Source organism: Triticum urartu, chromosome 7A (assembly GCF_056163025.1).
Source record: "Triticum urartu cultivar PI428250 chromosome 7A, HENAU_Tu73, whole genome shotgun sequence".
NCBI classification, from domain to species: domain Eukaryota; kingdom Viridiplantae; phylum Streptophyta; class Magnoliopsida; order Poales; family Poaceae; genus Triticum; species Triticum urartu.
Window position 1 is genome coordinate 582,952,394 of NC_141879.1, and position 12,713 is coordinate 582,965,106.

Consider the following 12,713-nt stretch of genomic DNA (forward strand, 5'->3'; position numbering starts at 1 on the left):
GGGTGGATGGTTTTACTGCGGGGTTTTATCAGCATCATTGGAGTTTATTGGGTGATGCTGTAACCGCGGCGGTTCTGGACTTTTTGAATGGAGGAGAACTACCAGTGGGCTTCAATGATACCTCCATCACTTTGATTCCCAAGGTACGACACCCTCAGTCTATCTCACAATATAGACCTATTGCATTGTGTTTGGTTCTGTACAAGATTGCTTCAAAATGTGTGACTAACCGAATGAGGGCATTCATGGACGAGATCATCAGTGAAGAGCAAAGCGCTTTTGTTCTTGGACGTCTGGTAACTGATAATGTCTTAGTGGCATATGAAAGTGTGCACACAATGAGGAGGCGGAATAAAGGAAAAAACTATGCTTGTGCAATTAAACTAGACATGATGAAAGCTTACGACCGAGTCGAGTGGCACTTTCTTGAGGCTATTCTAACAAAGCTGGGTTTTAACATTGTCTTTGTTCGATTAATTATGAAGTGTGTATCTTCAGTATGGTTCTCTGTCCGTGTTAACGGAGAGCTACTGCCCTTTTTCACTCCCTCGTGAGGTTTGAGGCAAGGTGACCCGGCGTCGCCGTTCCTTTTTTTGCTCTGTGCGGACGGCATGTCTTCTTTGTTGAAGTATTACATTCTCGGGTACATTGACAGAGGCATAAGAGTCAGCTATAGGTCACCTTGGGTGATACACTTTCTATTCGCAGATGACAGCTTGATCTTCAACAGTGCAAACACCTAGAGTGCCGAGAGACTTAATGAGATTTTGAGAATTTATGGTGAAGCGTCGGGACAGTGTGTTAATCGCGCTAAGAGCGCCATCTACTTCAGTTCTAATACACTAGCCCAGCTCAAGCATCAATTGAAAGGCGTCCTCAACATCGACGTTGAGGCGTTCAGTGAGCGCTACCTGGGACTGCCCACGGCGGTCGGTCGCATCACGAGCAGGACCTTCGATCATATTGGGGAGAGAGCTCGTGGGAGGATACAGGGATGGTTTGAAAAATTACTTGCATGCGCAAGTCGTGAAACTTTGTTGAAATCAGTGGTTCAGGCTATTCCCACGTATTCGATGAGCACATTCTTACTATCAAAAAAGGTATGCAAGAGTCTGACTTCACCAATGGCGAAATATTTTTGGAGCAGCTCTATTGACAAGAATGCATTGCATTGGGTTTCCAGGGATACTCTGGCGACACCAAAGTGCAAAGGAGGAATGGGTTTTCGGGAGCCTCATTAGTTTAATATTGCGCTGCTCGGGAAGCATGGTTGGCGATTTATGACTAACCCTAATTCTTTGTGTGCAAGGGTTCTTAAGGGTCGCTACTTCCCTGATACAGATTTTGTGCATGCCACGGTGCCTAAGTCGGCACCAGCTACATGGCGAGCTATCATTGCAGGAAGGGAAGCTTTTCGTGTGGGACTCATTAAGAGAGTAGGAGACGGGAACTCCATCAATGTGTGGGCTGGTAAATGGATTCCCGGGACCATCTCGATGACATCGCTGCTGAAGCCACCGAACACCATTGTTCGGACAGTCTCGGATCTTATAGATCCCGAGAACTGGTCATGGAGGCAGGAGTTGATTCGAACCACCTTCATTGCCCCTGATGCTGACGCCATTCTAAACATCCCAATCAGGAGGGGCAGAGGTGAGGATTTCTATGCTTGGGCCTTTGAAAGATCAGGCAACTACACTATTAAGTCGGCATACCGTGCTCTAGTGACTCAGAATGAGCGCAATGCTCTAGAGGAAGGGGCGGCTACCGGTGCTTCAAGAGATGACAAACAGATGTGGTCTGCTCTGTGGAAACTCAAAGTGATCCCAAAGGTACGAGTGTTCTGGTGGAGGGTACTACGAGGGATTCTGCCGGATGAATGCACTCTCAAATACCGTCATATTGCAGTTCTAGACACTTGCAAGGTATGTCTGGCTAAGGAGGAGGATCCTATGCATGCCCTAATTCAATGCTCGCATGCACGCCGCTTTTGGGATGAAGCGCGTGTGTGGTTCGGTCTTCGGCTTCCTTGCTTACACCCACGTTCTTGGGCCAGAGACATCCTATGTGGAGACCGAGTCAAGGATGAAGATCGAGCAAAGGTTATCACCATCATGTGGACGATTTGGCATTCTCGAAATCGGATCAAACATGGTGAAGAGGGAAGGGACCCAACAGCCGCCATCAGGGCGACGAGGGAGGCTCTTGCACTGTTGGAACTGCCTCAGACCGCTCCCATTCTGTTACCAGGACATGGCTGGCGGCCGCTCGACTCAGGTATGGTGAAGATCACGACGGATGGTGCACTTAATGTCGCAGAAGGTAGAGGAGGGGTGGGTGGCATAGCCCGGTCCGCATCCGCGTTGTTGGGAGCATGGTGCAAGCCGTTCGGTGAGATCTCAGATCCATTATTAATGGAAGCTATATCGATGCGGGAAGGAGCTCTATTTGCAAAACTTCGAGGCCTCTCGCATGTGATAATGGAGACCGATTGCCAGGAGTTGGTGCAACTCTGGAACACTCGCCACAATTTGCGTTCGATTGTGGCTCCTATCTTAGATGAAATAGGAGAGCTAGCTTTTGATTTTTCAATTTTCGAGATTCAGCATGTAATCAGGTCAGCAAACTTGCCGGCGCATCTCTGTGCAAAACGTGCATGCACTTTGAGTGTGACCGACTGTTGGCTTGACGAGACTCCTAGTTTCTTGGTAAGCAGCCTTCTCGCTGACTGCCGGGACAACTCCTTTGTTGAATAAAAGCTCTCTGTTTTGCCCGCAAAAAAATAGATTCGTAGCTCTATACTACCTATGCATCACCGCGATTCGTAACCCTCATCTTTATATTGCCTTTTTTTGTTCTCGGGAGGTAGTTGTCGCCGATGCCGTGCGTAGATCACAAAGTAAGGATCAGCGGAGGAGATCGAAGATGGCTAGCTTCCATGTCGCAGACGCATCGGAGTACCTGGCCATCATCGGCTGGGGCATCGACGGCGTCAAGCTCGCCAAGAAGGCGTGGGTTTTCGTGGGGCAGCAGTGCAAGAAGTTCAGCATCTCGCCGGTGAGCTACGAGTTTGAGGTGCACGCCATGAGTGCCGAGAGGCTGCCCTTCATAATCTCCGCCGTCTGCGCCATCGGCCCCAAGATCACGGCCACAGGGGCTGAGGAGTCGGACGGGAAGAACCTCGAGGCGCAGCTCCTCCTCTACACCAAGCTCACCGCGCCGCTGGACAGTTCGAGGAAGATCCACGACCGGGAGCTCGTCAAGGGGATCGTCGAGGGCGAGACCCGCGTGCTCGCCGCGGAGCTCACCATGGAGGAGATCCTCAAGGGCACCAAGACCTTCAAGGAGAAGGTGTTCAACAGGGTGCAGCTTGAGCTCAACCAGTTCGGCCTGGTCGTCGACAACACCGACGTGAAGCAGCTGGTGGAGGTGCCACGACACGAGTTCTTCTCCTACCTCGGCCAGCAGACGCAGCAGGACACGTCGAACCAGGCCATGGTGGACGTGGAGGAGTCCCGGATGAAGGGAGAGGTTGGAGCCATGGAGACGGAGGGGCAGACGGGCCAGAACGCGGCAAAGGTGGACGCCGAGACCAATATGTCGTCGGTGCCGCAGCACGGCCAAGCGCTAAGGAGGAGGCCAAGGTGAAGGCTGAGGTGCAGGTGCTCGAGAACGGAAGGGCGGCGGAAATCGCCGCGGCCAAGGCCGAGCTCGCCATGAAGAAGGCCGAGTGGGACAAGCAGGCCAAGGTGGCCGAGGACCCGAGGTCGAGGCGGCGAAGGCCGTCGACATCCGCCATGCAGAGCTCTAGACGGATTTTGTGACTTCCGTTGAATCTCACGCATGTAATTTGCTTGTTCTTTGGCTGGTTATTGATGCAATAGTTGTTTTTTTGGTGAATCAAAGTGCTTCATATGCATATACACAAACCAAAAAGGCGAGTGATAGGCCCCGCAGCCCTAGGATTCGGTCCTCCTCTTCCACATCACATTCTTCCCCACGCCGGTCACGAGAAAAACCACGCGCTCGCCGCAGGTCACGTCTACTCGTTGTGGTAGCCGTGGCCGACGAGCACAGGCGAGGGGCCCCCCGCTGCCGGGATTGCAACACGGCTGCCGATGGATCCCATCACCATGGATGTAGCTCTGATGCCTACCGGTTCCATCTCGCGGGTGCCATGGTTGCAGCAAATCTCACATCACCGGCTCTGGCTCGGCGCCGTCGTCAACACGTGTGCCCAGCGAAAAATCTGAGCAAACAAAAAAATCTTAGTGGTCAGGCTTTTTTTCTTTTTTTCTTTTTTTTTTGCGAATACTCAGTGGTCAGTTGAAGCCAAAAAATTGCCCGGTTCCAGCTAGAACACACAAAGGTTGAAGCAAAAAAGGACACAACACCAACTCCAACAAATGTTTGACGTAGAAAGTGAAATAGCCTGTTCCAGCAAAAAATTGCATTGGTTCTAGCAGCAAAAAATGTCGCCGTCGAGTTCCCATCGAAAAATCTAGTGAACAACAATCTCAGCGGTCAGTTGAAGCAAAGACATTGGCCGGTTCCAACCAGAATTTACCAAGGTTACAACAAAAAAGATATAGCAGCAAAACTCAAACAAAACTAATGTAGCAAATGAACTAGTCGGTTCCAGCAGTTCCAGCAAAAATGAAGTCGTCGGTGAAGGAACAATCAGGTTCCAGTAAAATTGGAAGCTGGTTCCATCATGTAGCCTTGCTCGTTGCGGCAAACCCCAATGTCGGTTCTAGCAAAGTGCTGACCGGTTCTCCAGCGTCGCCGCACGCCTCCACCGCAACATCTCTGTCGCACCGTCACGATGGTTTGCCTTCAAAGCATCTTTGTCACGCCGACGTCGGTGGTTGCTGCAAACGCGCGCCGGTGGTTGGCATCTATGTCGCGCCGCCGCCGGTAGTTCTCCACAAAATCTGCAACGCCTCGTTGCGTTGGTCATCACCGTGCTGCAGTAAGGATCAAAGGTGGTTGGCGAAAAAAGAAAGGGGAACGAGTGGTCGAGAATGGAGGAGCACGACATGAATGAAAGGATAAGGTTGTGTCCAAAGCGGTGCGTGGACCCCGCCAGCACATGGACACGTGCGAGTACGAGTCAGGAGGAAATGTGAGCGTCCGATTTGGATACATCAGACGACGCGCATGAGACCGGCCCAACACATTGGCCGGCCAGCCGGTGGCAGATGTTTCCCAACCAGAAAAGAACATACAAAGACAGAAACAGCAAATACAAGCTCTGGGATCAACCCAAGAAATCTGAAACTAGAAAAATCGATTGTGCACCATATATAGGACTGTGTTTTAGGAAGTGTAAACAAAACTGACATGTTCTATGACAGCTTTCACCGTTGACTAGAAGGGTTGAGCGTGCTTTGCTGCGCCGTTGGTATTATTGGGTTTCTTTAAAAAATAATCACTCTGTTTCAAAATATATTATGTATTACTTTTTTTGAAAAGTTAAACCTTTTAAATTCGATAAAATTTGTAGAAAAATATATAGAAATCCATAATATCAAATCGGTATTTTTAAATTCATCATGAAATTAATTTCCATACTTTTTTGTTTAATATTGTGGATATTGATATTTTTGCTCTTGACTTGGTCAAAGATGAAGAAATTGGACTTGCTACAGAATTAATACCCCTTATATTTTGGAACTGAAGGAATACTTAGTTTGGCGGGTGGTGGAGATTACATTTTTTAAAATCAAACCTTTTAAGTTCAATAAAATTTGAAGAGAAATATATAAAAATCCAAAATATCAAGTCAGTATTTTCAAATTCATCGTGGAATGAATTTGTCATACTTTTTTGTTTAATATTGTGGATGTTGATATTTTTGCTCTTGACTCGGTCAAAGTAGAAGAAATTTGACTTTGTACAAAACTAATACTCCCTCCACTCCCTTATACAAGGCCACATCATATTTTTATGTCTAACTTTGGCCATTTATTTTACTAGGAAACATGCCCATGCATTGCAACGGGAGAAAAAAAATACATGCAAACAGGCTCAAACCCCTTCCCGGTCCATGTATTCTATTTGGACATGGCACCCCATTTGTGTCATTGCTTATCCACCTTCCGACCCTCGCCAATGATGGTTGTAGTGTTCACCTAATCACAACGCATCCGAACATGGTCAATCTCAAAGCGGTGAACTCGACCACCGCATCACACACATGCCATTGCAGCGCGCTAGCATAATGAAATGTTTAAAACTTAATGAACAATCTCGTCGAGCTGGACGTGAGACCCGCAGCCCGCTATCCCTGCGTACTTGGACGCGGCGTCAACTTTGCGAGTGGGATGCTGTAACACCCTCCGCCTAATATGCTAATAGACCATAAAAAATTATATGTACATAATTCTATCAACGATGCATCTCGTGAGTGAAATATACCATTAGTTCCATCTGCCCATAACACAAAATAATATTTGAGAACAATGATCATACACCCGGATTACATTCAGCTTGGAAAAGCTCTCTGAACACCTTATCTACTGGCCCAATCGGCAAGACAGTGAGCAAACTTGCTTTGGTCCCTACAGACCCAATTAATCTGGTGGGATTTGAAGTGCTTCAAAGCCTCCTTGATGTCACAAGTAACAGAGAACAGCTTGGACTTGTTAACCGTTTGAGGTTCAAGTGCCTGCACCAGCGACAAGCAGTCCAACTCCACAATGATATCACCATTAAACAACTTTGCCGGTTCCTTCAGCCCAACCAGTAGCGTTGTCGTGTTGTTGCCCACAATACAAATTTTGATCATAGATCAGAATATACAACAAATAATATTGGACATTTGCTCTTAATATCAGCTATAACATACATTTCGATACATGGACATTCGGTCATATGTTGCCATTGTAACTGAAGCTCGCATTGATAGTACTCCTATGCCAGCAATATGAAAACACCACTCTACGTCGAGTACACTGCACATCAGTACCATTGTGCAGAAATCAGTTTATCAAAGTAACCTGAAGTTATGACAGTCAATACTTGATGGTCGACTGCATAGCTGAAAAGGCTGAATGTCTCGTCCACCACCGGCCACCGCCGTGCCTTGCTGAACATAGACAATTCTCACATCAGTAAATCCAATATCTCACCAATTCCCAAAACCATACAAATCAACAATTTGCTAGAATGAACCGGCACTGAGACGATTAAAGCTAATTGATAATGTAGTGGTACCAGAATTAATCGAATAGGCACCACAATTTCCATCTTGTCTTGGTTGGGAGGTTGGTGAGAGTGGCATTTCGTAAGTTCCAATTTAGTAGTCTGCTACTGTTCTGAATTTTTGACAAGTGCAGTTGGAGTTGAACGATTTGGAAGTACTTGTATCCTAAGGGGACTGAATAACCAAAGTGTTGTATTATTATTCAATTTTAGAGACGAAGGTTGCAGCCAATTGCCAGCTGATTCTGAACATCTAACAGATGAGGCGTCAAATTCAGGCTGCTTGATCAAGCTGACGATAAGTTTAAAATTATTCAGTACATAGATTTTGAGCAGTTAAAATGAACTTTCCTACAATTTGAAGCTCCCTATGACTGTGCTTATATCAAACATACTTAGCACATGGTTGCATGTGACATCTTATTCTGCATTATTTGTTACATGTGTGCTCGCAGTTGCATCGTGCTTTCATTAGCTAGTTCTTCTTTTCTCCTCTTTGTCCATCTGTTCATTTGGTGTATCTACCAAACAGAGGTGCATCACAGATCGTCATACTACCCATGGAGAGCATGTTCAGAGATCTATTTTGAGAGGGGAGGCCTGCTGGGAGTGTGCCTGAAACTGAAAACACTTAAAATATGGCCTGTCATCAGAAACTGCCATGGAGGCCCTCGTCGTCTCCTCCTCCAGCTGCTACCCCGACCAGAGAGCCTCCTATTCTTGGCAGGGCCACCCTCCTTTCGTTGCTGGACTGCGACCCCGACCTCAGCTTGCTGCTACCCGATGTCTAGACCGGGGCAGAGGAGGTTGATGCGGAGCACCAGTTGTCAGTCAAAGTTGGGGCAGAGCCGATCGAAACGGAGGACGGAGCATCTGTACGGAGGACGGAGGCGGCTGAGGGAGGGTCGGCGTACAGCCCAGCACCGCCGCCTGGCTCTGGCGTCATCTTCCTCACGGTGGGAGGGGGCGGCGGGTGACCTGCCCATCTCGTCTAGCCGACGTCAAGGGGGCATATGGAAGGTGAGGCAGCATCGTCCTGGCGGTGCGAGGTGGAGGAGGGGGAGGAAGAGAGAGCTTGAGAGGCCACTGACCTGTCCCGCCATCGAGATGAAAGGGGATCAAGGGAGAGGCGCGTCCGCAGCCATCCGGCACGGATCCCCTCCTGGTGGCTCGTCTGCCTAGGTCACGATGCATGCGTGCCTCCGTCCCTCCGCAACGACTTCAATTCCGATCTAAGGGCGAGGTGAGGAGTAGCAGCAACAGCGTGGCGTCTTCGTGCGTGCCGAGGACAAAGGAATCGTGTGCGTGATGTTTCCATTTGCTCGTGTATAATAAAAAATTTCTATCAGGACAGGAGGAGACGTGTCCATGCTCTCCTCGGTCTATTTTCTTTTTCTATCTGGACTGAAGGACATAAGAGGACAGAAAGATCGCTCAATTAATCTCAGCCGTCAATCTTTATAATTAATATAAAATCAACGGATATAAAAATATGACGTATAAAGAACTATGAAAGTTTTCTCTCTTTAATATTAGGTAAAGATAAAGATAAACAAAAAGTGAGTTGTATGCCAAAAAAATTAATTGGATGCACATTTCAAAGAACTTTCCGATAATATATTTTTATCACATATAATCCATATTTTGTTGACCAAAATTATAAGTCAAAGTTTGACACAAAAAATAAAGTGGCCTCGTATAAGGGAATGGAGGGAGTACCCCTTATATTTTGGAACTGATGGAGTATTTAGTTTGGCGGGTGGTGAAGATTATGGAGTGTGTTTTATTTTTATTGTAATATGGTGATTTGGTGGATCTTTCATGGTGTGATTCTGAGTCATCCGTTAACCAACCTATATCTATGTGAGGAAATTTCGGTGTCGGTGGTCGCATGTTTGGTGCTAGAATATGACATGGTGGCACTTCTTTTTTTCCAGGTGATGGAAGGGTGCGCGGGATTAATATATTTTAATAGGCCGGTTGCTGCTAATTGATTTAAAAAATCGTTTGCCCCGTCAAAACATAAACCAAATCCAGAATTGAATACCTCAATTGAATGAAAAAGCTTTAAAATTAGAAAACATAGTGAATTAAAAGAATTGGATGAGAGAGCCCGAGAAAGTGTTGACCTGGTCAAAATCAGTTGACTCAATCCTAAATTGAATACTGTGAAGCCTGAAAAATTAGGAAACATAATGTATAGTACTTCCTCCATTCCAAATTACTCGTCGCAGAAATGGATGTATCTAAAACTAAAATACATCTAGATACATTCAAACTTGCGACAAGTAATTCAGAACGGAGGGAGTATAAAATAATTGAATGACTTAGCGTTGAGAAATTATTGACGTTGTCAAAATTGAATGCCCTAATTTTAATTGAAGATCTCAATTAAATATGGGCTCTTTAATTAAATTAAGGAGCTGGATTCCATACTTTTTTTTAAGATCAACTTGACTCGTACGACTAGTTTAAACTTTCTGGGACGGCCGGGTGATAGGTACTATGCACCGAAGATAAGCATAGACATCCAGGAGTCCCTCTCGGGCCACGGTGTAGAGTACGGGCAGAGGAGCGATATGAACCCGGCCGGCGCGGGGAAGGCGACGGCGGCGGCGGCGGCTGTGTGCGTGACGGGCGCGGGAGGCTTCATCGCCTCGTGGCTCGTGGAGCGCCTCCTCGCCGGAGGAGACTACGCGGTGCATGGCACCGTTCGTGATCCTGGTAAGATTTTCTTTTCTTGAGATGGTCCCTTGTAAGTTTTTGCGCTCATGTCAGTAAGATGCGGATTTGTCCGTACGTTCAGGCAACCCCAAGAATGACCACCTGAGGACGCTGGACGGCGCCGGCGAGCGGCTGCGGCTGTTCAAGGTCGACGTGCTGGACTACGCGAGCGTGGCGTCCGCCGTGGCCGGCTGTGCCGGCGTCTTCCACGTCGCCAGCCCATGCCCCGCCACCAAATCCATGAACCCCGAGGTAACACCCCAACTGTCAAATCTGTAACACACCAGGGCTGGCTGCTGTGCCTGTACTTACTACTCCCTCCATTTCTAACTACTCCCTCCGTAAACTAATATAAAAACGTTTAGATTACTATTTTTTAGTGATCTAAATGCTTTTATATTAGTTTATAAAGGGAGTACTTGTCTTTCTAGGCATTTCTACAAATGACTATATACGGAACAAAATGAGTGATTCTATACTCTAAAATATGTCTACATGCATCTGTATGTAGTAGTCATTTGAAATGTCTAAAAAGACAAATATTTAGGAACAAAGGGAGTACACGCTAGTACTCTGTAGGAAATTTGGGAAATTTTACGGTAGTAATTGGTTGCACTTGCACGGCGCAGGTGGAGCTGCTTGCCCCGGCGGTGGCCGGCACGCTGAACGTGCTCCGGGCCTGCCGTGAGGCCGGCGTCCGCCGCGTCGTGGTGGTGTCGTCGGTCGGCGCGATCTTCATCAATCCCAACCCCCCCGAGGGCCCCACCATGGACGAACACTGCTGGTCGGACGAGGAGTACTGCAGAGCCACCGAGGTGAATTACCATCGTCTCTAGACTTAGTCACTCAACTTAACCCGCGAGATCATCATCTTACATTCTTGCTTGATGGTTTCTTAGAGTTGGTACTGCCTCTCCAAGACGCTGGCCGAACGCGAGGCCTGGGCTTACGCAGAGAAGACCGGGCTAGACGTGGTGACCGTGTGCCCACCGCTGGTGTTTGGGCCTCTGCTGCAGCCCACGGTGAACACCAGCAGCTTGTTCCTCATCAGATACCTGAAATGTAGGCTACATCTCGTGCCCTTTCACATTCAGATAAATAAATACGCACTGCAATTATAAGCTGCTGCGTTTGAATTGATTTTGATATAGAGAAAATTCCTTATTTGACACTGTCTTAAAATCTGGTTTCTTATTTGACATTGGAAAAGTTTTCCTTTCTTATTTGACACTAGTACGACGATTTCGTCCATTTTGAGACTAAATGACATCTGAAAAGACAATTTTGCCCCTCATGCGGTATTTTGTGCGCGCGCGTGTGTGCTGTTGCGTGTGTGGGTGCACGCGCACATGTGTGCTGCTGCTGCATGTGTGTGTGCATGCGTGTTGCTGCGTGTGTACGTGCGCGCGCGTGTGTGCTGTTGCGTGACTACATGCTGCATGCGTGTGTGCTGCTGCTGCTGCTGCGTGTGTGTTGTTGCATGTGTGTGCGCGTGTATGTGTGTTGCTACGTGTGTGTGTGCGCGCACACGCACGCCTACGTGTTGTTGCGTGTGTGTGCGCGTGCGTGTGTATGTGTTGATGCGTGTGTGCTTCTGCCCTCGCACTGATGCTGTGTGTGCGCTATTGCCTCCCACACACATACCAGATGAGGGGCAAAAAAGTCTTTTCAGGTGCCATTTAGGTTCAAAATGGACGAAAATGTCATATAAAAAATAAAATTTTAAACTTATATCAATTAGGGAAGAAAAACTTTTACAGTGTCAAATAAAGAAGCAGATTTTAAGATAATATCAAATAAGGAATTTTCTCTTTGATATATCTGCAGGCGATAGCGTGGACGCCATGGACGACAGGGTGAGGAACATGGTGGACGTCAGGGACGTCGCCGACGCCCTTGTGCTAGCGTACGAGAGCCCAGAGGCGGCCGGCCGCTACATCTGCAGCGCGCACGCCAGGAAGGTGTCCGAAATGGTTTCCATCGTCAGGAGCCTGCATCCCAACCTGAACTGCGCAAACAGGTAAGACGCCATCACTTAATCTGTACTACGTACATCGATGCATGCACAGTGTAAGTCGGTGTAAACTGTTGGGGTTCTGACGACGGTGTAAATGAGTTGGCAGGTTCGTTCAGCTGGTGGGAGATGAGAAGGTGTTCAGCACAGAGAAGCTGCAAAGGCTGGGGTGGAAGTTCAGGACGCTGGAGGAGACGCTCAAGAACAGCGTTGAGTCCTACATGTCTGCAGGCATACTCAACTGAGCATGCCCCAAGGTTGCGCGCGGAGCGTAGCGAGGTGGGCATTTTGTATCCTAAAGAGCACTGCAGATATGGCGCTAGTTTCAGTTCAAGGACAACACGGTAGCTAATGCAATGATCAAACGATAGTGTGAAATTGTATTGATCAAACTAGTGTGACAAATACCACAATTTTTATATGTAAGTTGACTGAATTTGTAATTTGGGTAAGTCAGTTTTATGGGAGAAGGAGCTGTTGAAGGAGGAAGAAAGTTGCAGGAAGAAAAGAAAAAGAATGATCGTTGAATTTTAATCTAATGACGTAAAAGATTGACTTATCCAAAAACAATTGTCAGACAACTTACGTATACCCGGTCCCAAAAATATCAATGTATACCCGGTCCCAAAAATATCAATGTTTCATAAGCCGTTCTCAATGCAAATATGATACGCAAGATACAAAGTTACATGACCATTTGTATCTTTTTTGTAAATGATGTTTCCTATTGACTTGCAATGTTACATTAAGAGAATACAAGCATCATAAG

At 47.2% G+C, this 12,713-nt stretch overlaps 1 protein-coding gene, 1 long non-coding RNA gene and 1 pseudogene across 2 annotated transcripts; 2 read left to right on the forward strand and 1 right to left on the reverse strand.

Moving 5' to 3' along the window:
- Positions 1-2,925: 2,925 nt before the first annotated feature.
- On the forward strand, positions 2,926-3,811 carry LOC125519923 (flotillin-like protein 2 pseudogene; annotated as a pseudogene).
- Positions 3,812-6,403: 2,592 nt separating this feature from the next.
- LOC125521251 (uncharacterized) lies at positions 6,404-8,516 on the reverse strand. The gene is made up of 2 exons (XR_007289114.2): positions 8,298-8,516; positions 6,404-7,090 (listed from the first exon to the last, which is right to left on the reverse strand). It is a non-coding gene; the product is annotated as an uncharacterized LOC125521251 (long non-coding RNA).
- Positions 8,517-9,699: 1,183 nt separating this feature from the next.
- LOC125524282 (cinnamoyl-CoA reductase 1) lies at positions 9,700-12,414 on the forward strand. Its single transcript, XM_048689363.2, has 6 exons — positions 9,700-9,930; positions 10,013-10,182; positions 10,560-10,745; positions 10,830-10,992; positions 11,758-11,950; positions 12,054-12,414. Exons 1-6 carry the CDS (start codon positions 9,786-9,788, stop codon positions 12,187-12,189), a joined length of 993 nt encoding a protein of 330 aa, XP_048545320.2. The 5' UTR covers positions 9,700-9,785; the 3' UTR covers positions 12,190-12,414.
- The last annotated feature ends 299 nt before the right edge of the window (positions 12,415-12,713 follow it).

Bases quoted from the DNA above. Each gene is read 5' to 3' on its own strand.
- LOC125524282 (XM_048689363.2), top strand. From the start codon at position 9,786: ATGAACCCGGCCGGCGCGGGGAAGGCGACGGCGGCGGCGGCGGCTGTG. The intron at 10,183-10,559 runs GTAACACCCCAA...TGCACGGCGCAG, and splicing joins CCAAATCCATGAACCCCGAG to GTGGAGCTGCTTGCCCCGGC. The intron at 11,951-12,053 runs GTAAGACGCCAT...ATGAGTTGGCAG, and splicing joins AACCTGAACTGCGCAAACAG to GTTCGTTCAGCTGGTGGGAG.